The sequence below is a fragment of the Terrapene carolina genome, unplaced genomic scaffold, assembly GCF_002925995.2.
Source record: "Terrapene carolina triunguis isolate 2854851 unplaced genomic scaffold, T_m_triunguis-2.0 Scaffold511, whole genome shotgun sequence".
Lineage (NCBI taxonomy): Eukaryota > Metazoa > Chordata > Testudines > Emydidae > Terrapene > Terrapene triunguis.
The window spans coordinates 1,316,152-1,341,422 of record NW_020664862.1 but is presented as its reverse complement, the minus strand read 5'-3'; the positions used below and the strand labels follow the sequence as shown (position 1 = coordinate 1,341,422).

The following is a 25,271-nucleotide window of genomic DNA, read 5'->3' as shown; positions in this document are numbered from 1 at the left end:
AAAATATGTCTAACTAGTGGGTGTCAGGGGGAAATTTTCCCTGGGTGCTGGTTATCTCATAGCTGCCTATTGCCGGGCTTCTTCCACCTTCCTCTGCAGCACCTGGAACTGGCCACTGGATACTGGGCTAGATGGACTGCAGGTCTGATCCAGTCTGGCAGTGCCTATCTTCCTATCCTTGGATCCAAGGATATGTTTTTGCTGATCTTCCTTGAGCTCCTGGGAGTCTCTAGTCTTGCACTGAGAGCAGAATGATGTCTCATTAAATATCATCGAGTCTCCTGTTATTTTTTCTTTTTAGGAAGGAAAGGTAAAAACTCCTTGGACCTGCCCTATACATTATGTCAGCTGTCAATGACACCAAATTCAACTCTGCAGTGTTCCTTCTCACTGGGATTCCTGGGCAGGAAGACATCTATCTCTGGATCTCTATCCTCTTCTGCTTAGTGTATGTGATTTCGATAGTAGGCAATTCAGTCATTCTGTTCATTATAAAAACAGATCCAAGCCTCCATGAGCCCATGTACATTTTCCTTTCCATGCTGGCTGTCACAGACCTTGGCTTATCGATATCCACCATACCGACGATACTGGGCATATACTTGTTTAAATTTAGGAGAATCAGCCTCAATGCCTGTTTTGCCCAGCTGTTCTTCATCCACTCGCTTTCAAAAATTGAATCCTCTGTGCTGTTGTTGATGGCCTTTGACCGCTTCGTTGCAATCTGTAACCCACTGAGATATGCTTCCATCTTAACTCCACCTAGAATAGCTAAAATGGGACTGGTGGTTGTGCTAAGATCAGTGGCCCTAATATTCCCACTCCCCTTTCTCCTGAAACAGTTCCGATACTGTCGAGGCAATGTCCTTTCTCATTCATACTGTCTGTACTCGGAGGTTATGAAGGCGGCTTGTTCGGACTTCACAGTCAACAGCATCTATGGCTTGTGTGTTAAAATCTTAACGGTGGGGTTGGACTCGTTCCTCATCTTCCTCTCTTATGTGATGATCCTCAAAACAGTGCTGAGCATCGCGTCCCACACGGAGTGCCTCAGGGCCCTGAACACCTGCGTCTCCCACCTCTGCGCCGTCCTGGTCTTCTACATATCAGACATCGACCTGGCTGTGACACACAGATTCGGGAACAGCTCTTCTCACTTGTTTCAGATTCTCCTCGGCTATGTCTACTTGCTGGTCCCACCTATGATAAATCCAATCGTGTACAGCGTGAAAAGCAAACATCTTCGTGTGAGGATAATCAGGGCATTCGTCAAGTGAAGGGTCAGTTCATCACCCCTCTCCCAGGCTGGTGACACGGGAGATGACAAACACGAGTGACAGTCACGGCTACCTATTCCATCATGGATCCTTTTCCCCTGTGGTCCCTCCCTCTGCCCCATCTCTTCCCCCAAAACCGTACCTCTACTACTCCGCTTACCCAAGAATCTACCCCCTTTCCAGGCTGGAAGCCAGAGCCAGGCTGTGGTAAGAGCTGCCCAGAGAGCCAGAGCCACTGTGAGGAGCCCCAGACACTCCACATTTTACCCCCACCCAGGACATATAACCTAGGGAAGGTGAAGAGTCCGGGGCTCCCCACAGCAGCCTGGGTGCCTGTGACAGCTCTTACCATGGCCTGACTTTGGACTGGCTGGAAGGCGGAGTTTCAGGGAAAGTGAAGGCGCAGGGGGCAGGGCTTAGTGGCAAGAGAGAGGGCGGGGCTTCAGAGGAAAAAAGGGAGTAGGGGGTCCGGCCAGCCTGAACGGAGACCCCAGCAAGTAGGATGGTTGGGGTGTTCCTGAGTAAAGAAGGAGGATGGGGCTGGCGGGTAGGAGAGCCTGTGTTTTGGAGAAGACTGAATTAATGTGACCCCACAAATGGGGCTCCTCTTTTAAGTATCCCAAGCTGAGAGTAAGTCATTGCAAGGGTCTTAGAGGGAAGGGCAGGGCTACTTCACGACCCAAGGGGGCACTCTGCAGTGGCGTCTGTCAGCAGGGGCTTGGCCAGAGTGTTCTGTGCTCCTGGAAGCCATTACGAACAGGCGGAGGTCAGCCCAACTCCACGGCTGCTCTAAACTCTTCTGTGGCAGGGGGAGAACAGGCCAGCGAATCAAACCCCTGTAACTAGCTACCTGCCGTCCCCACTCTATACAGCACAGTGGGGAGCTCTGCTTGTGCAGCAGAGAATCCAGCCGGGCTTGTCACCGCTGGAAGCTGGAAGGCTGGTCCTGTGGGCTTGGCACTGCTCAGAATCTCAAGAGAGATGGGTTTGATTCCCTGCCATGTGCGATCGTAGAACGTGGCCAAGCCATTGGCTGTCTCTGAACCTCTGCACAGGTGGATAATAGCCCTGCTCTGCCTCACAGCTGTGGCGGAAGGATAAATACATTGAAGATGCTCAGATACTCTGAGACCCTAAGATCAGAGCTATATCAGGGTCCCACAGAGCAACATCTCTCACATTTGTCTATAAAAGGCTTCTTACCACAGCCACCTGTAACAGCTGGCTTCTGGTAATCCCCATGACTCCCAACACCTTGATGTCTGTGGCAGATCTGTGGGTACTTGGGGGGTGAGAGTGAGGGGTAGGTAGTGGATTTCTGGGAGGAGTGTTGGGGTGTCACAGGGACACCACCAGTTTCAGCACAGTCCCCGGACTGGAGAATAATTTTTCTCCCTCCTCCTTGTAACAACCGTTTAGGTACTTGAAAACTGTTATCATGTCCCCTCTCAGTCTTCTCTTCTCCACACTAAACAAACCCAAATCTTTCAATCTTCCCTCATAGGTAATGGCTTCTAGACTTTTAATAATTTTTGTTGCTCTTCTCTGTGCTTTTTTCAATTTTGTCCAAATCTTTCCTGAAATGTGGTACCCAGAACTGGACACAATACTACAGTTGAGGCCTAATCAGTGTGGAGTAGAGCAGAAAAATTACTTGTGTCTTGCTTATAGCACTCCTACTAATACATCCCAGAACGATGTTTGCTTTTTTTGCAACAGTGTTACATTGTTGGCTCATATTTAGCTTGTGGTCCACTATGACCCCCAGATCCCTTTCTACAGTACTCCTACCTAGGCAGTCATTTCCCATTTTGTGGGAATGATCCACTCTAGAAAATAATTCTTAGATTCATAGAATTTAAGGCCAGAAGGAGCCGTTAGATCATCTAGTCTAGAGGTTCTCAAACTGGGGGAAGGCCTCCCTGGGGTAGTGCTGAATATATTCAGGGGGGAGGGAGTAAGAAGCTGTAAGGAAAAAAACCTTTCTGTGCACATTTTACCCACAGCAATGAGTAAGTGGCGCAGCTGATTCCTCCAGACTGATCCGGTCCTCAGTCAGTGCTGTGCATTTGTCTGTAGGTGGGGCAGTGCATTTGATAGATTTCTTTTAAGGTTGCACAGCATTATACAAAGTCGGTGCCATCTGAACGTGAAGCTGTTTGCTAAGGCACCATGTGCACATTTCACTGTAAGCGGGGACTACAATCGCAGTTTTGTTTTTGCTGTCATTACAATGGATCGTTGGCTCATTCGTGCAAGAGAAAAAAAAACCCAACTGATTCAAATAAATCCCCGTGCCTGCGTTTATCAGTGTATGTATTTGGGTGGTGGGGTGTGTGTACACTCTTACACACACAAAGAATGGGGGGGGCGATCAAGTAAGTTTGGGAATCACTGATCTAGTCTGACCCCCTGTATATCACAGGCTGTAGAATTTCACCCATTTACCCCTGTATTGAGCCCAATAACTTGTGTGTGACTAACACATCACTTGTGTTCCTCTAAAGCGGATCTTCCAGGAAGGCATCCAGTCTTAGTTTGGAAATAGCAGGAGAATTTCCCACCTTCCTTGGGAGTTTGTTCCGGTGGTTAGTCACCCTCACTGTTAAAAATGTGTGCCTCATGTCCAAATTCCGTTTGTCTGGTTTCAGTTTCAAGCCATTGACTCTTGTTATACCTTTCCCTTCTGATTAAAGACCCCTTTAGTACCTGGTATTTTGTCCCTGTGAAGGTGCTTGTCCACTGTCATCAAGTCAGCTCTGTCTCCTTTGGGTAAGCTAAACTGCCTCAGCCCTTGAAGTCCGTCACTGTCAGGCATTTTCTCCAGCCTTTCAGTCATTTGTGGGGCTCTTTTCTGCACCCTCTCCCATTTTTCAATCTAGGCACCAGACCTGGACGCAGTATTCCAGCATTGGTCTCACCAATGCCATACACAGAAGTGAGATCACCTCCCTAGTTCTAGTCACCACACCCCTCTTTATACAGCCAAGTGTATGTTGGAAATGACAGAGGAGGAGAAAGTTCTGGATGTATTAGTCTGTCCCAGGATAACTGTGAGCCATGATGTGATGCAGCTGTGAACAAGATGTATGAGATCTGAGACTGTGTTAGGTGAGATAGGGGAGTATTATGTTGGCAGAAGAACAAATGGGGAGAAACTGGCCAGGAGTAAACTCAGGCTGGAAAGGAGAAGGAGGTTTCTAACCATCTGAAGACAAAGGTTCTGGAACAGCCTCCCAGCAGGGGGAAGATGGGGCAAATAACTCAACCAGTTTTCACATAGAGCTTGACAGGTTTATGCACCAGATGATATGCGGGGGAGGACACTGGTGCTCAACCAGCTAGTCCTGTCCATGCTCTGGCACTGGCTCAACACCCTGGTCCCAGCCCTGGGTTTCCTGGCTGATATCCAGAAGCTGGTTCTGGGGTTCTTTTGGCCAGGACTGCACTGGGTCTCTGCAGGGGTCCGCCACCTGCCCCTGGAGGAGGGAGGACAGGGCCTGAAGTGCCTGCGCGCTCAGATCCACGTCTTTCGCCTCCAGGCCCTGCAGAGGCTCCTTTATGGTGCCGGTGGCTCAGCATGGAGCATACTGGCGCACGCCTTCCTGTGCCATTTCTAAGTGCTCCGATATGACCAGCAGCTCCTTTATCTCTATCCGAGTGGTCTTCCATGAGACCTCTCCGGGCTGCCGGTCTTCTACCAGGACCTCCTCCGGACCTGAAAACTGGTCTTGGCGACCAGGTCCGTGGCGGCCACTGAGGGGGCGGATCTCCTCTCAGAGCCCCTGCTACACAACCCCCATCTCCATGTGCAGGTGGCGGAGTGCCCGTTGGTGTGACAGAGGCTGGTCCTGGCAGAAGTCACCAGACTCAGAGACCTCCTGGACTATGACCGGGGAGAGTGGCTGGATCCCCTGACACTCGCTCAGCATTTGGGGCTCTCCAGTCCTCGTACTCCCCAGTTAAGAAACTGATTACAGGAAATATCTTACTCTCAGAGATGTTCCAATAAGTTTCTTTCACAGACCAGCCTCCTTCCTAGTCTGGACCCAATCCTTTACCTTTGTACAGTCTTTGTTAGATCTAGCAGACATCTCAGGTGGTAAACTGGGGTTTTCTCATGATTGGCAGCCTCCTTTGTCTTGCTCTACCCCCTTTTATAGCTCTGGTGCAACGTGGGAATCTTTTGTCTGTCCTTGTCCCCACCCCTGCCTCATTAATGGAAAAGAACAAGGATTAAGATGTATTCCAGTATCATGTGACATGGTCCATGTCACTTTAAGACCCCTAGTCTCCATTCTTCCTGGCCAACATGTACACAAAAAGGTTTGCAAGTAAATAAACCATTTACAACCAATTGTCCTGGTCAATGGGAGCCATAAAGATTCTAAACCACCATTAATGGCCCACACTTTGCATAATTACAATAGGACCTCAGAGTTATACTTCATATTTCTAGCTTCAGATACAAGAATGATACATGCATACAAATAGGAGTAATATATTCAGTAGGTTATAACCTTTGTTATGATACCTTACAAGAGACCTTTTGCATAAAGCATATTCCGGTTACATCATATTCACATTCATAAGCATATTTCCATAAAACATATGGAGTGCAACATCACGGGAGGTTTTGGAAGAAATTAAACAGTAATAAGTCACCAGTACCAGATGGGATTTACCCAAGAGTTCTGAAGGAACTCAAATATCAAATTGCAAAAATACTAACTATGGTATGTAACCTATAGCCTAAATCAGCCTCTGTACCAGATGACTGGCAGATAGCTAATGTGGTGCTGATTTTCCAAAAAGGCTCCAGAGGTGATCCTGGCAACACAGGCCATTAAGCTTAACTTCAGTACCAGGCAAATTGGTTGAAACTATAGTAAAGACCAGAATGATCAGACACATAGATAAACACACTTTGTTGGGGAGGAATCCACACAACTTTCAAAGGGAAATCATGCCTCTCCACTCTATTAGAATTCTTTGAGGGAGTCAACAACAAACATGTGGACAAGGGTGATCCAGGGAATATACTTATGAGTATATGAGTGAGGTTTTTACTCACGAAAGCTTATGCTGCATCCGAAGAAGTGAGGTTTTTACTCACGAAAGCTTATGCTCAAATAAATCTGTTAGTCTTTAAGGTGCCACCAGACTCCTTGTTGTTTTAGGGAATATACTGTATTTGAACTTTCAGAAAGCTTTTGACAGGTCTACAGGAGCATGTGGTTTGGACAGAGAGATTCACTTTCTCCACATCACTCATGATTTTATAGATCTGTATCATATCCCCCCTTAGTTGTCTCTTAGTTGTGTTATTTACTCCTCATAACACAAGAACCAGAGTTCACCAAATGAAGTTAATAGGCAGTAGGTTTAAAGCAAACAAAAGAAAGTATTTCCCCCCACAATGCACAGTCAGCCTGTGGAACTCATTGCCGAGGGATGTCGTGAAGGACAAAAGCATAACTGGTCAAAGAAAGAATTAGATAAGTTCCTGGAGGATAGGTCCATCAATCGCTATAAGCCAAGATGATCAGGGACGCAGCCCCATGCTCTGGGTGTCTCTAAACCTCTGACTGCCAGAAGTTGGGAGCAGATCACAGGGGATAGATCACTCAGTAATTGCCCTGTTTTGTTCATTTGCTCTGACGCAGCTGCACAAGCCATGGTCAGAAGACAGGACACTGGACTAGATGGATCATTGATCTGACCCAATATGACCATTTTTATGTTCTTAAATTATTCCTCTGATGGATGGGCTGCTGCAGACAAGCCTTTTCCAGGGGCTCCCTCTGTTATAGAGCTGGTGTAGTCATCCTAGCAGATGTCAAAGTTAGGGTGCCCATACATCCCATTTTGGCCAGGACAGTTCCTTTTTTAAGGCCTGTCCACTTCTGTCAAAAAAGTGGGGAAGTGGGGTGGAGAGGAATTTTCAGGGGAGGCGAATGGAGATGCCAGCCCTCCACAGGGGCTGAGGCAGAGCTGTGGAGGGAGGGAGGGAGACAGCATTCCAGGCACAGGTGACAGCCTTCTGAGACCTGAGGGGGGCTGTGCAGGGTTCCAGTGGCACGCGACAGCCTCATACTGGGGGACCTTCGGGCAAGTGGCTGGGGGGTGTCCTGTTTTCTCTTTGGGAAATATGGTCAACATAAGGGGCTGCGTAGTGTGAGAGGATAATGGGGGACTAGTGCTGCCCCCTAGGAGTGTGGTCGTGTAGCGCGAGTGACAAAGGCTCATGTTTTGAATAGTCCTGGGGGAATTCTGTGCACTGTGCATGTGCATAATTAATAAGCCATGCTGTAGCAGAGTGGTCACCCGCTCTGGCCCAGAAAGGGTTAAAGCCAACCCTGGGAGAGGGCTGAGGCTGGGAAGGAAAGCCTGGGCTGATTGGGGAAGGCAGTAATAGCTGGGGCCACGCCCCAATCAGGCCCAGCTGGTCCCTATAAGAGGCTGCGAGCCAGAAGCCCAAACAGTCTCCCTCTGCCTGTAGAGGGAGAAGGGCCTGGCTGCAAGGTGCCAAGCAAGGAACCTAGATTGGAGCAGGGCTGGGGAAGGGCCAGAGGAGCTGGGAGCTCCGGCCTGGAAAGCCCCAGGCTGCAAGCCTGATGACAGGCCAAATAGGTGCAGGGTTGTTGCAGCGGGCAGCCTGTGGGTAGGCAGAGGCAGCAGGTCCGAATCCCTTTGCCTATGAGGAGTGACTTACACTGCAGTCCGCCCCAGTGAGTGGGGGGCCAGATGGGGACTGGCAGTAGCCTAACACTGAGGCGAAGTGGGGATAGTGGATGGGGGTTCCCCTGGGAGGGGGAGACCCTGAGGCTGTGAGGGGTTACTGCCAGGGGGCATCACCCCAGATAACAGGGCACCGGGTCCAGGAGGGACACAGGGGCCAAGTGGTAGTGGTACTCCGGCCTGCAGAGGGCGCTCCAATGGCTGGAGAGCTAATTCCCGGAGACGACCAGCAGGAGGCACCGCAGGGGTGAGTCCTGCACACTTACACATGCATTTAAAAAAAATCTTGCACAGAAAAAAGCTTCTGCTGGGATGTTGCTTCAGGTCCACCTGTTGCCCACCAGAGGGCTCTGTGGTGCTAGAACAGAGCAGCACCTCCCAGCCAGTGAGGGAAGAGAAAGAGTCTGCCTTCTTCACAGCACCTGTCGGGGCAGGTCAGGAGCTGGGGCTATGGGGAGACAGAGAGCATGGGACTGCTGTGGGGCCAGACAGAGGCTCTTAAGGGCTAGTTTGGGAGGATAGACTAGTGCAGGGGCTGAATGGCAGTGGAGGTGCAGGGCCACATGGGGGAGGGAGATGGCTGAGTGGGGGCACAGAGATGAAAGGCTGTGGGTCAGGGCCACATAGGGATGGGGGGAGTGGGTGTCTGTGTGGGGGTGGACAGGGGCAGATGTTCCTGACTGAATGGGAGAGTCCCTCCCTGCAGAAAATCTGTTCCATACTTTACCCACCCATACTCAACAACCCTCCAAGTTCACACCCAGACACATTTTCAGCAATTTCTTCCCTCTCCCTCAACTCCTCCGTTACCCCTGACTCCCCCAAGCCTTTGTAGTGATTCTGAGGGTGTGGGAAATATGGTTCTGTATTATAATTTAAATGAATTATTACTGAGAGTTCTGTATTAATATGTCTCATAAGGAATCATTTTGTAAAAAAACATTTTCTGAATCTTTTTTGTTGTCTGCATTGTTACAGGCATACTGAATGACAGGTATTTTGAAATAAATGACCAAAAATAATTGAAATTGGAGTGATTACATTCTGTTATTTCAGGAAGAGGGATAGTGCAGTGGTTTGAGCATTAGCTTCCTAAACACAGGGTTGTGAGTTCAATCCTTGAGGGGGCCACTTAGACATCTGGGGCAAAATTAGTACTTGGTTCTGCTAGTGAAGGCAGGAGGCTGGACTTGATGCCCTTTCAAGGTCCCTTCCAGTTCTAGGAAATAGGATATCTCCGTTAATTAAAAACAGATAAAATATGTAGAATTTTACACAATTTGAAAATATTTTGAGCAGAATTTTTAATTTTTTGTTGCAGAATTCCCCCAGGAGTAAATTTTGAGTTTGAGTTAGAGCTGAGCTGGAAAAAAGACTATTTTTCCCCCAAGAAAATTTTGACTCAAATTAAAATGTTTCCTTTTTATCCATATTTTGGGGTAATTTTTCACAGAAAATGTATCATTTTTCTCTGAAAGCTCAGCTGCCATGATGCTGCCCAGCTGCAGCTGTCTGGATTGCCAAGAAAAATTAGAAGCTTTTCATCTACCTCTTCCTCATAACATAAATGAAGTTTGCACTGATGGAGTCTATGGCTGCACTCTGGGTATGGAAAGGTTTAAACCTCCTGGCCAGTCTAGGGCTGGGGTATTGTCCATCAGCTACGCTAACCAGCCTTCCCATCTCTGTGCAGCCCCCTCCACCCTGTACAACACCCCTTCAGCAACTCCTGTGGGCAGTGGCTACTGTGACAGGTCCTGGTAGCACATCTCTGATGAACCTGTGCTGGCAGGGAGCTGAAGAGGGTCCTAGAGCAGTTGTGGAGGCCCAGAGATTGTGGGTGGGTGGGTCTAGCTACCAGGGGATCACTGAGATCTGGGCATGTCTTTGGGGATCCTCTTGGCAAATTGTAGGACTGGAAGAGACCATAAGAGATCATTTAGTGCAGCCCCTGTGCTCATGGCAGGACTAAGTATTATCTAGACCGTCCCTGACAGGTGTTTGTCTAACCTGTTCTTAAGATTCTCCAATGATGGTGATACTACAACCTACCTAGGCAATTTATTCTAGTGCTAAACCACCCTGACAGTTAGGAAGTTTTTCCCCTACTAGAATGATCTGAGGGAAAGTTCCCTGTCCAGGGCCTGGTGAAATGTACCTTCTCTGGCCTGCACCCTGGGTTTGCAATGCAGCAAAATAACACCTGTGACAGCCTCATTGTTACCACTCGGCAGCCCCCGAGGTAGCCATGTGACTAATCAGAACACTATGAACAGTGATCACAAGCCCAGATTCCAGGGTAGCATCACCAGGCATCCCCTGCGATTTGGCCTCCTGCAGTTTGCCATTGGCTGTGACGGGGGTTAAAGCTGGTGCACACTAAGCCAAGAAGCTGAGGTTCCCTGATGGCCTAGTCGACCCCAAGGAAACATGCAAGCAAGCTTTATAAAGACAGTTCCTTCCCTATCTGAACAGATACTGCCTGCTGCCCGTGGAACATTGCCGATGACTCCTTGTCCTTTAAGGTGAAGGTCTCTGGTGTCAGCGGCTCCTCTTCTAGCAGGAATTGGGTACGTTGGCAGGTTTCACTATCTTTAAAATGCAAAGTGAAGGGGAAAGGCTGCAGGCTGTTTCCATTTGCAGATGCTCTGTGCAGCGGCAGAGGACCCAGCTAGGCTGTCAGGGTGACTTAGTGACGGGGCTGGAGGGCAGGCAGCGCTAGGTAGCTGATGTTCACAGTGAGCTCAGAATGTTAAAACCCCAATGCTTGGCATCAGGATTTCTCAAGGGCTCCCATTTCTAGAGGTGCCGTATGCTCTGGGCCTGATCCTGCCAGGGGCTGAGCGAGAAGAGACCCCACGGGATATCAGTGATTAGCTCAAAAACCGTCTCAGGTTTATTTTCTCATGGAAATTTAATCAGCAAATGTATTTTCAAAGGTTTTATTCTCTGACTCGATTGTGAACGCAGAGCCGTGTTGCTCTGTGGTAACAGGTCCGATAGGGCATATTTCTGTTTCCTGACTGGATGAGGGCTCCAGCATTTCTACGCTGTAGATACCCATCAGAGTTACAAGGGTACCGGCATCTCTACGCCCTCTGTGGTCTCTGAGTGTCACCTGTCAGGCCTCGTAGCCTACCCGCTCAAGGGATGGAATCCCTCGATCCTCCCATCCTCAGACTGGGCCCTGGGCTACAGCACACTGTGGGTCCACTGTGCCTGCCAAGTAGAGCCAAGTGGGTTCGGCTCCTGTGCTTCTTCCCTTTGGAAGTCTGTGACTAGTGGTGAGATGAGTGACCAGCCAGCCTTCTAGAACCAAAACACTGTTTAATCTGAACAGAAGGAACATGGGAGAATAAGAGGGTTTTTAAACAACAGCCTATACACGTCTCTGACCCCAAGTCCTCCCACCCTGACAGGGACCCAGACAGGCCGAGGGCCTTCAGACTTCCTCAGCGGTGTCTGTGCCCGTCAATACGAAGAGCTTCTCAGTAACAGCTGCCCCAGCTCTGGACAGACTCGCAGCCCTGGCAAAACAAGCTGTGTAACGTGGCTGGAGCTCTTCCGAGCTAGTAGCTCCGGTGTTGTCTCTCAACCTCTCTGAAGTGCTGACTGAGCGATGGCTTTTCTTGACCTGTTGCTTCCCTTTCTGCTTCTTTTCCAGCAGCCTGCTGTTAAACTAAGAAGAGCCATAATGGTGTAACTGACTATAGCCATAACGTAAACCTCCCAATATTAACCCAATATAGCTCTACAACAAGCATCCCAAGAATTGGGATTAACACACACATTCATGATGCAAATTTGCAGATGACACAAAGATCGGCAGCTCAGCTCCATGTCTGTCACAATGCTGTTCCCGGATGCTATGTATTTTATGAATACAGGACAGAGACAGTCAAAGAGCGAGAGAGCGAGAGAGCAATAGACTACTTTCATGTGGGAAATTAAGTTCCATTTCCATGAATACTCATGCATTTGACTTTGAAATCCACTTCTTGTAAAACCTCATCCTGGCTGAATAACCGCTGCTGGGGTCACTATGTACCAGAGAGTGAGAGCTCAGGGAATTGATATTTTCTATACTGACCCCAATGCCTGTTACCACTCCAGATACAGGCCACAGACTGACAGAACAGAACCTGAGGAGACGCAGTCAGATATTAACCCAGGGACAGGGGAGTTACTAGCCTTTTCTTTGCTGACAAGCGACTGAATGAGGGCTGAGATGCTGCAATCTGGTCAGGTTTTTAAGAAATCCAGATGACAGACGCTACATTTTAAGTCCCACTATAACCTGAGAAATCATCTCTGAAGATGATCAGAGGGGAAATAATAGGTTGACATGTGTGTACTAAGGTACAGATGTGTAAATGTTATGCCAAAACTTTTCATTGTAGTAACAAATATTACAAACCATGCATTACATGCATGTAAATCAAAAGCCAGCAGCAGCGTTGTTGGAATCTCTACAGGAAGGAGCAGTGGCAATTTTGATGCTTAATTGCTTTGGCTTTAGAAAGTACTAGAGAAGTACTCCACATACTGTTTGCAACGAGTCTGTGCTATTAACTCTTCATTCAGTGAACAGTTGTATGATACTGTCTCCTGGCAACTGACCAGAAGCTGTTTGTGACACTTTTATTCAGGGTCATGCACACAATCCCGCTGCAATATCTGTGTCATAACTATAAAGGGAAGGGTAACAGCCCTCCTGTGTACAATACTATAAAATCCCTCCTGGCCAGAGACACCAAAATCCTTTTACTTGTAAAGGGTTAAGAAGCTCAGGTAACCTGGCTGACACCTGACCCAAAGGACCAATAAGGGGACAAGATACTTTCAAATCTTGGTGGGGGGAAGGCTTTTGTTTGTGCTCTTCATTTTGGGGGTTGTTCGCTCTTGGGACTACGAGGGACCAGACATCAATCCAGGCTCTCCAAATCTTCTGAACAAGTCTCTCATATTTCAGACTTGTAAGTACAGCCAGACAAGGCGTGTTAGTTTACCTTTGTTTTCTCAACTTGTAAATGTTCCTTTTGCTAGAGGGTTTACCTCTGTTTGCTGTAACTTTGAATTTAAGGCTAGAGGGGGTTCCTCTGGGCTCTTTGAATCTGATTACCCTGTAAAGTTATTTTCCATCCTGATTTTACAGAGATGATTTTTACCTTTCTTTCTTTAATTAAAAGCCTTCTTTTTAAGAACCTGATTGATTTTTCCTTGTTTTAAGATCCAAGGGGATTGGATCTGGACTCACCAGGAATTGGTGGGGGGAAAGGGGAGGTGGGGAATGATTAATTCCTCCTTGTTTTAAGATCCAAGGGTTTGGATCAGTGTTCACCAGGAAATTGGTGGAGAAGCCTCTCAAGGCTACCCAGGAAGGGGTTATAGTACTTGGGAGGGAGATATTCTGGGTGGGAGGTAGACAGAGTTTCCCAAATAACTCATAAATCATTTGGGTGGTGGCAGCAAAAGCAGATCTAAGCTGGTAGTTAAGCTTACAGGTTTTCATGCAGGTCCCCACATCTGTACCCTAGAGTTCAGAGTAGGGAAGGAACCTTGACAATCTGTGAAAGACTTTCCAAAAAGTCCCGAAAGAAGAGAGCTGCTGGTCTGTGTTTCAGCAAAGAGTAGAGCTGAGGTCCAGGAAAGGGGAGTGTAATAGTGGTTGCATGTAATTTATGCCCATTGACTCTTACACGAACATGGCTGAAGTAACTTGCATGCTGAAGTGGATATTAGTGAAAACCTATTGTTTGCACTATTCACCCATTTGTGACTCACCCCCGACCCACTGAGGTAACTGTATTGGCTTGTAACTTTCCAAATATCCACCGACCCTTACATGGGCAGAGGATGCAGATGCTGTGAGGACGTAGAGAAGCCGGTAGGATGATCAAATTCTTTGGATTCAGTCGACATTAGCCAGGCAAAGCACTTCAGCTTCTCCTGGATGGATTCTTGGGGGTCAGAGTGTATCACCAGGAGCATTTGGTAAGGGATAGTTAATAGAGACCGGTTCTGATCGAATTTACACGTTTAAATCTGGAGTGACGTAGTTAAAATCACTGTTATTGAATTCAGAATCTGGCCCAAGAATTTACCCCATGTACTACAAAAAGGCAGTGGCATAATTTGCAATCTCAGGAGTGGAAAAATTATAAATATATTATATCTAAAATGAGGCTATCATAGAATATCAGGGTTGGAAGGAACCTCAGGAGGTCATCTAGTCCAACCCCCTGCTCAAAGCAGGACCAATCCGCAACTAAATCATCCCAGCCAGGGCTTTGTCAAGCCTGACCTTAAAAACCTCTAAGGAGATTCCACCTCCCAAGGTAACCCATTCCAGTGCTTCACCACCCTCCTAGTGAAAAAGTTTTTCCTAATATCCAGCTGCAACTTGAGACCATTACTTGAGAGGCTATGAAAAATGTTTATAAATATCTTCAATGCAGGACAGATCAATACAATAGCTGTTTTCACCATGCATATTACATGTGTTTACACACGTGTCCTGATACAATGGGCCACCCTCAGAAGTAGAGGGCCAGAAAGGGTATCTTTTGGAAGGTCACAATTGTAAAAATCACACAGTACTCAAGTAGGAATGCACAAGCACAAACACAAGCACAAGATATCAATAGGGACAAGAACTTAGAAGGATTCAAAACAGGACTGGATATTTATATGGATAACCAGAAAATCCAATTACAGTAGTGAGGAATGTTTAAAAAAGTCTTGGATAGGATCTAAACCTGCTTCATTTACACTACAAAATATGTTTAACTAGTGGGTGTCAGGGGGAAACTTTCTCTAGGAGCAGGTTATCTCATAGCTGCCTATTGCAGGGCTTCTTCCACCTTCCTCTGAAGCGTGTGAACCTGGCCATGGGATACTGGGCTGGATGGACTACATGTCTGATCCACTCTGGCAATGCCTATATTCCTATTGGTGCTGTAAGTTCAAGACTGTGTTTTTGCTGATCTTTCTTGAGCTCTTTGCTGTCTTTAAATATCCACTGAGAGCAGACAGATGTCTTGTTAAATATCATCTAGTCACCTGTTCTTTTTACTTTTAGGAAGGAAAGTTCAAAACTCCTTGGACCTGCCCAGTACATTATGTCAGCTGTCAATGACACCAAATTCCAATCTGCAGTGTTCCTTCTCAGTGGGATACCTGGGCAGGAAGACATACATCTCTGGATCTCTATCCTCTTTTGCTTAATGTATGTTATTTCGATATTAGGAAATTCAGTCATTCTGTTCATTATAAAAACAGATCTAAGCCTTCATGAGCCAATGTACATTTTCCTTTCCATGTTGGCTGTCACAGACCTTGGCTTATCGATAGCCACCATACCGACCATAGTGGGCATTTACTTGTTTAACTCTAGGGAGATCAGCCTCAATGCCTGTTTTGCCCAGCTGTTCTTCATCCACTTGTTTGAATGCACTGAATCCTCTGTGCTCTTACTGATGGCCTTTGACCGCTTCGTCGCAATCTGTGACCCACTGAGATATGCTTCCATCTTAACCCTGCCAAGAATAGCCAAGATGGGACTGGTGTGTGTTCTAAGAGGGGTGGCTGTAGTATTCCCACTCCCCATACTCCTGAAACGGTTCCAATACTGTCAAGCCAATGTCCTCTCCCATTCCTACTGCCTGCACCAGGACGTCATGAAGGCGGCTTGTTCAGACATCTCAGTGAACAGCATCTATGGCTTGTTTGCTAAACTCTTAACGATGGGGTTGGACTCACTGCTCATCTTCCTCTCTTACATGATTATCCTCAAAACAGTGCTGAGCATCGTATCCCACACCCAGTGTCTCAGGGCCCTGAACACCTGCGTCTCCCACCTCTGCGCCGTCCTGCTCTTCTACACACCTCAGATCGGCCTGTCTGTTATACACAGATTTGGGAAGGGCTCTTCTCCCTTGCTTCAGATTCTTCTGGGCTACATCTCCATGCTGGTCCCGCCCCTGCTGAACCCAATTGTCTACAGCGTGAAAATCAAACACCTTCGTGCAAGGATAATCAAGGTATTCATCAAGTGAAGGGTCAGTTTATCACCCATCTCCATCGCTGCTGACCTGGGAGATGAACAACACCTGCTATGGCCACATAGTCTGTTCTGGACCTTTACATCTCAAACGACATCAGCTACAGATCTCCATGATGTAGAGAGAGGTTCCAATGGGGTGTAAGGCCTGGAGCAATGGGCGAGGGATGTCCCCACCCACTGATGAGGGAGGACAGTGCAGTCGGAGAAGGAGACCAAGGCAGGCAGCCGCATTTACAAAGTGACTGTGTTCGTGGAGAGCCAGGGAACTGGTGGGATGTTGGACCATAAAAAGTTGTATTGGTGGCTTCTCCAACCTCAGAAGTCCTGTTGATACAGTCAATAAAGAGAAGGAATGTGGGTGTTGAGTCCCATTACACCTGGTCAGTCACTGTCCTGTCTCTGGCTAAACATCCATGGGGCAAGGAAAAAACTTCAGAGGTGTTGTGCAGTTGCAGTCCTGGCTCTTGCTGAGCCCTCTGCTTTGTTATCCATGGGGGTTGTACCAGCTGTGGACAGGGGCTATTCAAGGGGCAAGGACACCCACCCTTCCCCTATGCCCTCAGCCAAGTGCTTCTGACTGAATCGTGTCAGAGAAATGATTAACGCCGGAGCCCCAGGATAAGCCATTCAGGCAGCCCCCTCCCCCATTGATGGCTCTGCACACTGCACACGTGCTAAGCCCACCCCCATCCAACTTTAATGCACCTGAGGCAGAGCAGAGCTGCACGCGTGAGTGAGGGTCTGACACACAGCAGTCCTGGCAAGAGATTCAAGGCCAGAATCCCTCCTTTTCCCCTGCGTTTGTGCTGCCCCAGGTGCTTGCAAAGGGGTGGAAATGGTCCTCAGCTCCCCAATAGAGGCACAGCTACCTACTATCCCAGCCCTGCTCATTCAGTGTAGAGTGACCATTTTTTTCAAAAGGCAAAAGCAGGACACATGCAGAAGCCCCATTCCCTCCGAGACCTCGCCCCTCCCCTGTTCTTCTGCCTTGAGGCCCCACCCTCTGCTCCTCTCTTCCCTCAAGACCCCACCCATGCTTCTGCTGCTGGTAAGGGGGTGGGGAGCGGGTGGGGTTGGGTAAGGGAGCGGGGGGTTCTGGGGGCAGTCAGGGAGGAGGGGGCAGTTGGATGGGGCAGAGGTTCTGGGGGGGTGGTCAGGGGATGGGGAACAGGGAGGGTTGGGAGTGGGAGTCCCGGAGGGCCTGTCATGGGGTGGGGATGTGGATAGGGGTTGGGAGGGCAGTCAGTGGACAGGGAGTGGGGGGGGTTGGATAAGGGGGTGGGATCCCGGGGGGAAGTTGGGGCAGGGGGTCCCAGGAGGGGGCAGTCAGGAGACGAGGCGCAGAGGGCTGTTGGATAGTGGGTGGGAGTCCCAGGGGAGCGGTCAGGGGGCAGGGGTGTGGATAGGGGTTGGGGCAGTCAGGGGACAGGGAGCAGGGGGGTTGGATAGGGGGCGGGGGTCCCGGGGGGCAGTCAGGGGACAGGGAGCAGGGGGTGGTTGGATCGGCGTGGGAGTCCTGGGGGGGCCTGTCAGAGGGTGGGGGTGTGGATAGGGGTTGGGGCAATCAGGGGACAGGGAGAAGGAGGGGTTGGATAGGGGGTCGGATCCCAGGGGGCAGTTAGGGGTGGGGGTCCCGGGAGGGGGTGGTCAGGGGACAAGGAGCGGGGGGATGTTGGATGGGTTGGGAGTTCTGAGAGGGGCAGTCAGGGAGTGGGAAGTGGGAGGGAGCGGATAGGGGGTGGGGGCCAGGCTGTTTGGGGAGGCACAGTCTTCCCTACCCGGCCCTCCATACAGTTGCGCAACACTGATGTGGCCCTCAGGCCAAAAAGTTTGCCCACCCCGGCCTAGTGGGAAGAGATGGGCAGTGGTCGGGGCCTCAGGGGAAAAAGAGGAGTGGGGGTTGCGACAAGCCTGAACCTACGCTCTCCCCAGCAAGTAGAGCACTGGGGGGCTCCTGAGTAAAGGAGGAGGATGGGGCTGGAGGGTAGGAGACCTTATTTTTTGGAGAAGACCAAATGTATGCGAGCACACAAAGGGGGCTCTTGTTTCAAGTAATCCAGGCTGAGAGTAAGTCATTGCAAGGAGCTTAGAAGGAAGGGCAGGGAGCCTGCAGGGCCAATTCGGACCCCAAGGGGGCACTCTGCATTTGCTCCCATCCACAGGAAGGTGGCCAGAATGGGCTGTGCTCTTGGAAGCTGTTACCAATGGGCAGATGTCAGCCCAGCCCCCAGGCTGCTCTAAACTCCGCTGAGGCAGGGGGAGAACAAAGCACTGTAACTGGCTCTTGGCCATCCCCGCTCTCTGCAGAGCAGAAGGGAGCTCTGCTGGTACAGCAGAGAATGCAACCGGGCCTGTCACCACTCAGATGGCTGGAAGGCTGGTCCTGTGGTCTGACTTGATTCCCTTGCCATGTGTGACTATGGCCAAGCCATTGGGTGTCTCCAACCCTCTGCACAGGTGGATAATAACCCTGCCCTGCATCACAGCGGTGGCGGAAGCATAAATTCTCTGAGACCTAAGGTCAGGGCTGTGTCAGGGTTCTGCAGAAAAGCAACACTTCAGACATTAGTCTATAAAAGGCCATTTACCACAGCCTCCTGTGACAGCTGGCTTCTGGCAAGCCCTGTGACTCCAGCACCTTGGTGTCTGTGGCAGATGTGAGGGTGCTCGGGGGTGATAGTGAGGGGTAGGTAGTGGATTTCTGTGGGGAGTGTTGGAGCTACACCTAGTGTTCTGGTCCTCTGGCCGGGCAGAACAGTACGGCAGCCAACAGTTGGTAGGCTCTGACCTGCAAGCCGGACGGAGCGATGTACTAGTCCTTGAGACCCAGGCCCTCAGCCCAAGTGGGGCAGTAACCAATGAATGGGCTCTGTCCTGCAACAAGGCAGAGCTGCTAAGCAGTCTAAGAGGCCCAGGCCCAGTAAGGGCAGGGCAGAAAAGCAATGGGTAGGCTCTGGCCTGCAATTAAGGTAGAGAGGCTAGGCAGTCTAGTGGCCCAGGGAAGGGTGAGCACCAATGATGTCTAGGGGCTCAAGAATACAGGAATCGGGCTCAAGGTGCACAGGCCTCCTGGCCTAAGAAAGGGGAGTACTGCCATGGGCAGGGTGGACACAGGCCCACCCAACTCCTCCATGTCCCAGCCAAGGGTCCTTAAAATGGCCCACCACTGGGTCCGCAAGGATCCACCCGCACCGTGCTGACCTTGTATCAGGCCACTTACCAACCAGACCGTTGCCAGGTTCCCCTGGGCTGCTTCCTACTCTCTCCCTTGGGTGTACCTGTGCCCGTCATCTCAGGGGACGCTGGCCAGTCCTCAGGAGGCAGCCCCAACAGCCCCTCGGCGACTCGGTTAGCTGGAAGCCCAGAGATCCACTCAGGCCTAAGGAGGCAGCCCCGGCAGCTCCTCTGCAGGCTCCGGCAACACATGGGATGCATCTGTCTCCTGTGGTGGCTACAGCACAACTGAACTGTGTGGCTCAACTTTCGCATTTCCCCTTCCTGTCCTGCCCTTCTGCTTCCAGCAGGGTGGATGTGGCTCCACTGGTTCTTCCCACCAGTGGGCGTATTGTGGTCCCTCCTTATCACTCTGAGAGGGAGGCACGCCTCCTTGCTACAGGAGCATACAGACGGGAAGATGCTCTCAAAGACAGAGGGAAACTAGGCTGGGTCCGAAGAGCTCCTGAAAGAATGTAAGTTGGGCCAGTTCTGTTTCTTTATCTCCAGAGCAAAGCCTGTCTAACTTAGCTTGTAGTGATACATGAGATAGAGGAGTGTAGACGTGTAATGGCTGCCTGGTATTTTAAAACCCATTTTCTCTAATGGTCACAAGGACCTGAAGGGAAGAGACTGAGGTGTCCAGTCTGACCTGTTTGGTGATAAGCGGTTTGCATGGATGGGGTGTTGTTACCAGCTCAAAGAGTGGGACAATTGTGAGATTCCCTCCAGCACAAGAAAGAACCTGGTTTAGAGGGTAAAGAGACCACGGTTTTATTGTGAGACTCCTGATTCTTCATGGGCAGCATCTATCCTTGTTGAGTGCCTATCAGCATTCAGAGGAGCAACTTGTTCAAGTTGCATCTAAGGGTACATCTACACTACCCGCCGGATTGGCGGGTAGTGATCGATCTATCAGGGATCGATTTACGGCATCTAATGTAGACGTGATAAAATCGATCCCCGATCACTCTGCCATCGACTCCGGAACTCTACCGCGGCGAGAGGCAGAAACGGAGTCGATGGGGGAGCAGCAGCGGTCGACTCGCAGCCGTCCTCATGGCCAGGTAAGTCGACCTAAGATACGCCGACTTCAGCTACGCTATTCTCGTAGCTGAAGTTGCGTATCATAGGTCGACCCCCCCCTGCTAGTGTAGACCTAGCCTAAGATAACCATCCACTCAAGACAATGATGCATAGATTCATAGAAATTAAGGCCAGAAGGTGCCATTGGATCCCCTAGTCTAGAGGTTCTCAAACAGGGGGATGGGGCCCTCTGGGGGGTTGTGGAATGTATTCAGAGGGTGGAGGCGTGAGAAGCTTTAGGGAAAAAAAACCTTCTTGTGCACATTTTACCCACAGCAATGAATAACTAGCCAAGCTAATTCCGCCAAACAGATCTGGTCCTCAGACGGCACTGTGTGTTTGACGCTACGTGGCACTGTGTATGTTGATGGATTTGTGTTAAGCTTGCACAGCATTATACAAAGTTGTTGCCATCTATATGTGGCTCCGTTTGCGATGGTGCAGTGTGCACATTTCATTGTAAGCAGTGACCACAAACACAGTTTTGCTGTTCTTCGTATTCCAATGGAGCATTGGCTCATTCGTGCAAAACAACAACAACAACAACAAAATAGAAAAAAACCCACCTCAGATGAAAAACAAAGAATCTGAAACTGATTCTAGTGAAGCCACGCCCCTGCATGTATCAGTATATGTATTTGTGTGGCTGGGTGGGGGGTATAAATTATTATAGACACAAAGAAGGGGGGCGTGATCAAAAGAGTTTGAGAACCACTGATCTAGTCTGACCTCCTGTATATCACAGGCTGCAGAATTTCTCCCATTTACCGCCATATTGACCCCAATGTCTTGAGTTTGACTAATGTATCACTTGTGTTCCTCTAAAACATATCTTCCACATAGGCATCCAGTCTAGATTTGGAGGTATAAGGAGAATCCACCACCTCTCTTGGGAGTTTGTTCTATTGTTTAAGCACCATCGCTGTTAAAAAACATGTGCCTCGTTTCCAAATTTAATTTCTCTGGCTTCAGTTTCCAACCATTGGTTCTTGTTATACTTTTCCCTGTGTGATATTATTGACATGAACTGTGACCGTATAGACAATTGTTGCAACCAAGGTCCTATAGTTGCACCAAATCTTGTACAAAGGAGGTCCAGTAGGATGTCTATAGAAAGGTTATGATTTGCTGGTTATGATTATGCTATCGGTATGTGTATATCATTTTGTAGTTGATGTTATGAATATTGGCTATGTATTTGTATCTCAATGTGTTTTGATTCTAAGTAGCTTCAGTGAAGCATTAAATAAATTTAGCTCCTTGAGTCTATCACTCAGGTTTTCTAATCATTTAATCATTCTCCTGGCTCTTCCCTGAATCCACCAGAGGTAAGAGGAAGGCTTGAAGACAAAATGGAGGGGCTTCCAGGGCCTTTTATATTCTTTCTCTTGTGGGCGGAAACCCCTTGGTTCTCCTGTACAAAATCACAGCAACAAGATGGAGTTTGGAGTCACATGGGCAAGTCACATGTCCATGCATGACTCAGTTCCCTACAGGCCGACGCCATTGTTTACATGTTAGTTTGAACGTTCCCAAGAAAGCTCAGTTGTGGATTGGTGTCTCCCAAAGTTCATTGTCAGTTAAGTATTTCTTGATTGGGCACTTACTGAGAATAGTCCTTTCTCAAGAAGCTGACCACCTTAACAAAGAGAAGGTTAAGGAGTGACTTGATCACAGTCTGTGAAAGGTTTAACAATGGGCTCTTCAGTCTAGCAGAGAAAGTTATAACAGGATCCAGTGGTTGGAAGCTGAAGCTAGACAAATTCAGACTGGAACTAAGGTGAATTTTTTTGTTAATAATGAGTATAATTAATCTTTGGAACAATTCACCGAGGACCGTGGTAGATTCTCCAGCACTGACAATTGTTACGCTAAAATAATTGAGGCCATAGGCCAATGCCTTAGAGAGATTTCAGCTGTTTATTCCACATAGGGACAATTTGGGGCAGTGGGTGGAGAACCTGAACTCTTCCCAACACCCCTTGGTGATGAGACCTGTCATTAGCACAGCCCCCTTTGAGGAGGGAGTTCTGGGCCCCTCCTGCAGCTCGGCAGTAAGAGGGGGAATCAGGACGTGCTTTCAGAGCGTGAAGGATCTGGAGAGCATTGCCTGGCCGAACAGAGCCCTGCTGGTCTGCCCCTCGGTCTGATACTCACCCCACCCACTCCATGAGCAATGAGAGCAACTTTAGCACTGGATATAGATATCACACCCTGCATCCAAATTTCAACATCACCAAGTTAGGGACAGCTGGATCTGGGGGAGGAGGTTGTTTGGGTCCAATAGAGAGCTAGCAGCAGGCATTTGGAGCTGGGCTTGGGTCACGCCCATGTCTATTAAGAATGTGCATGGCCTTGCTTAGCCGGTGTGTGCATGTCTCATGCCTGAACAAGGTGAGAGACCCTCTGAGCTGAGCCACAGGAACCCAGTGACTCTGCGAGCCAGTCACTGTTATGTCCGGCTGTCTACGGCATAACCCTATTCCTTAAGAGAGGAGGCTCTCCGACTCAGTGCAGAGGAAAACAGCGTCTCTGCCATTGATGGACTGTGTGACCAGAAATGTCCCCTAACCAACCCTCACTATCTTCGTTTGTGGTTGCTCCGCTTGAGAGATGGCCAGCAGCACCAACTCCTGGGATTTTATTGGGAGTTTCGCATTATTTCCTGCATTTCTAAAAGCCCCAAATTCTGGAATCAAGAGACTGCTCAGGAATCTCAGCTTTCTGTTTTCCTAAGAAAGTTTATTTAAAAAGTGAGTTGTAGACAAACTAGAAAACCTGCAGCAGGTGACCCCAAACACTCAGAAATGAGAGGCACATGAAAACGAATCCCACACTAGTATACTTTTAAATCTCATTATTTTTAAGCCAATTTCATGATTTTTTAGTGACATGACTCATAGTTTTTAAGTGGGATTTGGCAATACTGTGCTCCCAGTTTAAAAGCTCTGAAGAGCAAGTAGCAAAAGACACAATAACTAAGAGCAATTTTTTAAAAATTACATTAGAAGCAGGAAGCCTGCCAAACAATGATGGGGCCACTGGACAATTGAGGTGCTGAAGGAACACTCGAGGAATATGAGGCTGTTGTGGAGAAGCTAAGTGAATTCTTCGCATTGGTCTTCTCTGCAGAGGATGTGAGGGAGATTCCCACACCTGAGCCATTCTTTTTAGGTGACAAATTTGAGGAACTGTCCCAGACTGAGGTGTCAGTAACATAACATAAGATAACATAAAAATGGCCCTAGTGGGTCAGACCAAAAATCCATCTATCCCAGTATCCTGTCTGCCGACAGTGGCCAGTGTCAGGTGCCCCAGAGGAAATGAACAGAACAGGTAATCATCAAGTGATCCATCCCCTGTTGCTCATTCCCAGATTCTGGCAAACAGAGGCTAGGGACACCATTCCTGCCCATCCTGGCTAATAGCCATTGATGGACCTATCCTCCGTGAATGTATCTAGTTCTTTTTTGAACCCTGTTATGGTCTTGGCCTTCACAACATCCTCTGGCAAGGAGTTCCACAGGTTGACTGTGCGTTCTGTGAAGAAATACTTCCTTTTATTTGTTTTAAACCTGCTGCCTATTAATTTCATTTGGTGACCCCTAGTTCTTGTGTTATGAGAAGTAGTAAACAACATTCCTTATCTACTTTCTCCACACCGTTCATGATTTTATAGATCTCAATCATATCTCCCCTTAGCCATCTCTTTTCCAAGCTGAAAAGTCCCAGTCTTATTAATCTCTCCTCATACAGAAGCCGTTCCATACCCCTAATCATTTTTGTTGAGGAGGTTTTGGAACAAACTGATAAATTAAACAGTAATAAATAACCAGGACCAAATGAGATTCACCCAAGAGTTCTGAAGGAGCTCAAATATCAAATTGCAGAAATACTATCTCTGGTATATGATCTATGGCTTAAATCAGCCTCTGGGCCAGATGTCGTGCAGATAGATAATGTGATGTTGATTTTTAAACAAGGCTCAAGAGGCAGTCCTAGCATTACGGGCCAATAAACCTAATTTCAGTACCAGGCAAATTGGTTGAAACTATAGTAAAGATCAGAATAATCAGATACACAGATAAACATGATTTGTTGGGGAAGAATCAACACAGCTTTTCAAAGTGGAATCATGACTCACCCATCTGTTCTAATTCTTTGAGGGGGTCAACAAGCATGTGGACAAGGGGGATTCAGTGGATATAGCCTACTTGGACTTTCAGAGAGACTTGGACAAGGGTCCTCACCAAAGGCTCTTAAGCAAAATGAGCAGTCATAGGATAAGAAGGAATCTTACTGATCTCGTGGATCAGTAACTGGTTAAAAGATAGGAAACAAAGGGTAGCAGTAAATGGTCACTTTGCAGAATGGAGAGAGGTAAATATTGGGGTCCTCATAGGGTCTGTGCTGGGACCAGTGCTGTTCAACATATTAATAAATAATCTGGAAAAAGGGGTAAACTGTGAGGTAGCAAAATTTGTAGATGAGACAAAATGACTCAATATACTTAAGCACAGAGCAGATAAAGAAGTTTTACAAAGAGCTCTCACTAATCTGGGTGACTGGGTAACAAAATGGCAGATGACATTCAATGTTGATAAGTGCGAAGCAATACACATTGGAAAACATAATACCAATTATACATACAAAATGATGGGATCTAAATTAGCTGTTAGCACTCAAGAAAGAGATTGTGGAGTCATTGTGAATAGTTCTCTGAAAACATCCACTCAATGTGCAGCAGCAGTGAAAAAAAATCAAACAGAATATTAGGAACCATTGCGAAAGGGATAGATAACAAGATAGAAAATATCATATTGCCTCTATATAAAACCATGGTACACTCAGACCTTGAATACTGTCTGCCGTTCTGGTTGCCCCATCTG

The 25,271-nt window shown here is 48.3% G+C and overlaps 2 protein-coding genes across 2 annotated transcripts; both read left to right on the top strand.

Moving 5' to 3' along the window:
* Nucleotides 1-341: 341 nt before the first annotated feature.
* LOC112124628 (olfactory receptor 51G2-like) lies at nt 342-1,277 on the top strand. Its single transcript, XM_024223107.1, has one exon. It carries the CDS (start codon nt 342-344, stop codon nt 1,275-1,277), a length of 936 nt encoding a protein of 311 aa, XP_024078875.1.
* Nucleotides 1,278-13,915: 12,638 nt separating this feature from the next.
* LOC112124627 (olfactory receptor 51G2-like) lies at nt 13,916-16,075 on the top strand. The gene is made up of 2 exons (XM_024223106.2): nt 13,916-13,947; nt 15,100-16,075. Exon 2 carries the CDS (start codon nt 15,140-15,142, stop codon nt 16,073-16,075), a length of 936 nt encoding a protein of 311 aa, XP_024078874.2. The 5' UTR covers nt 13,916-13,947; nt 15,100-15,139.
* The last annotated feature ends 9,196 nt before the right edge of the window (nt 16,076-25,271 follow it).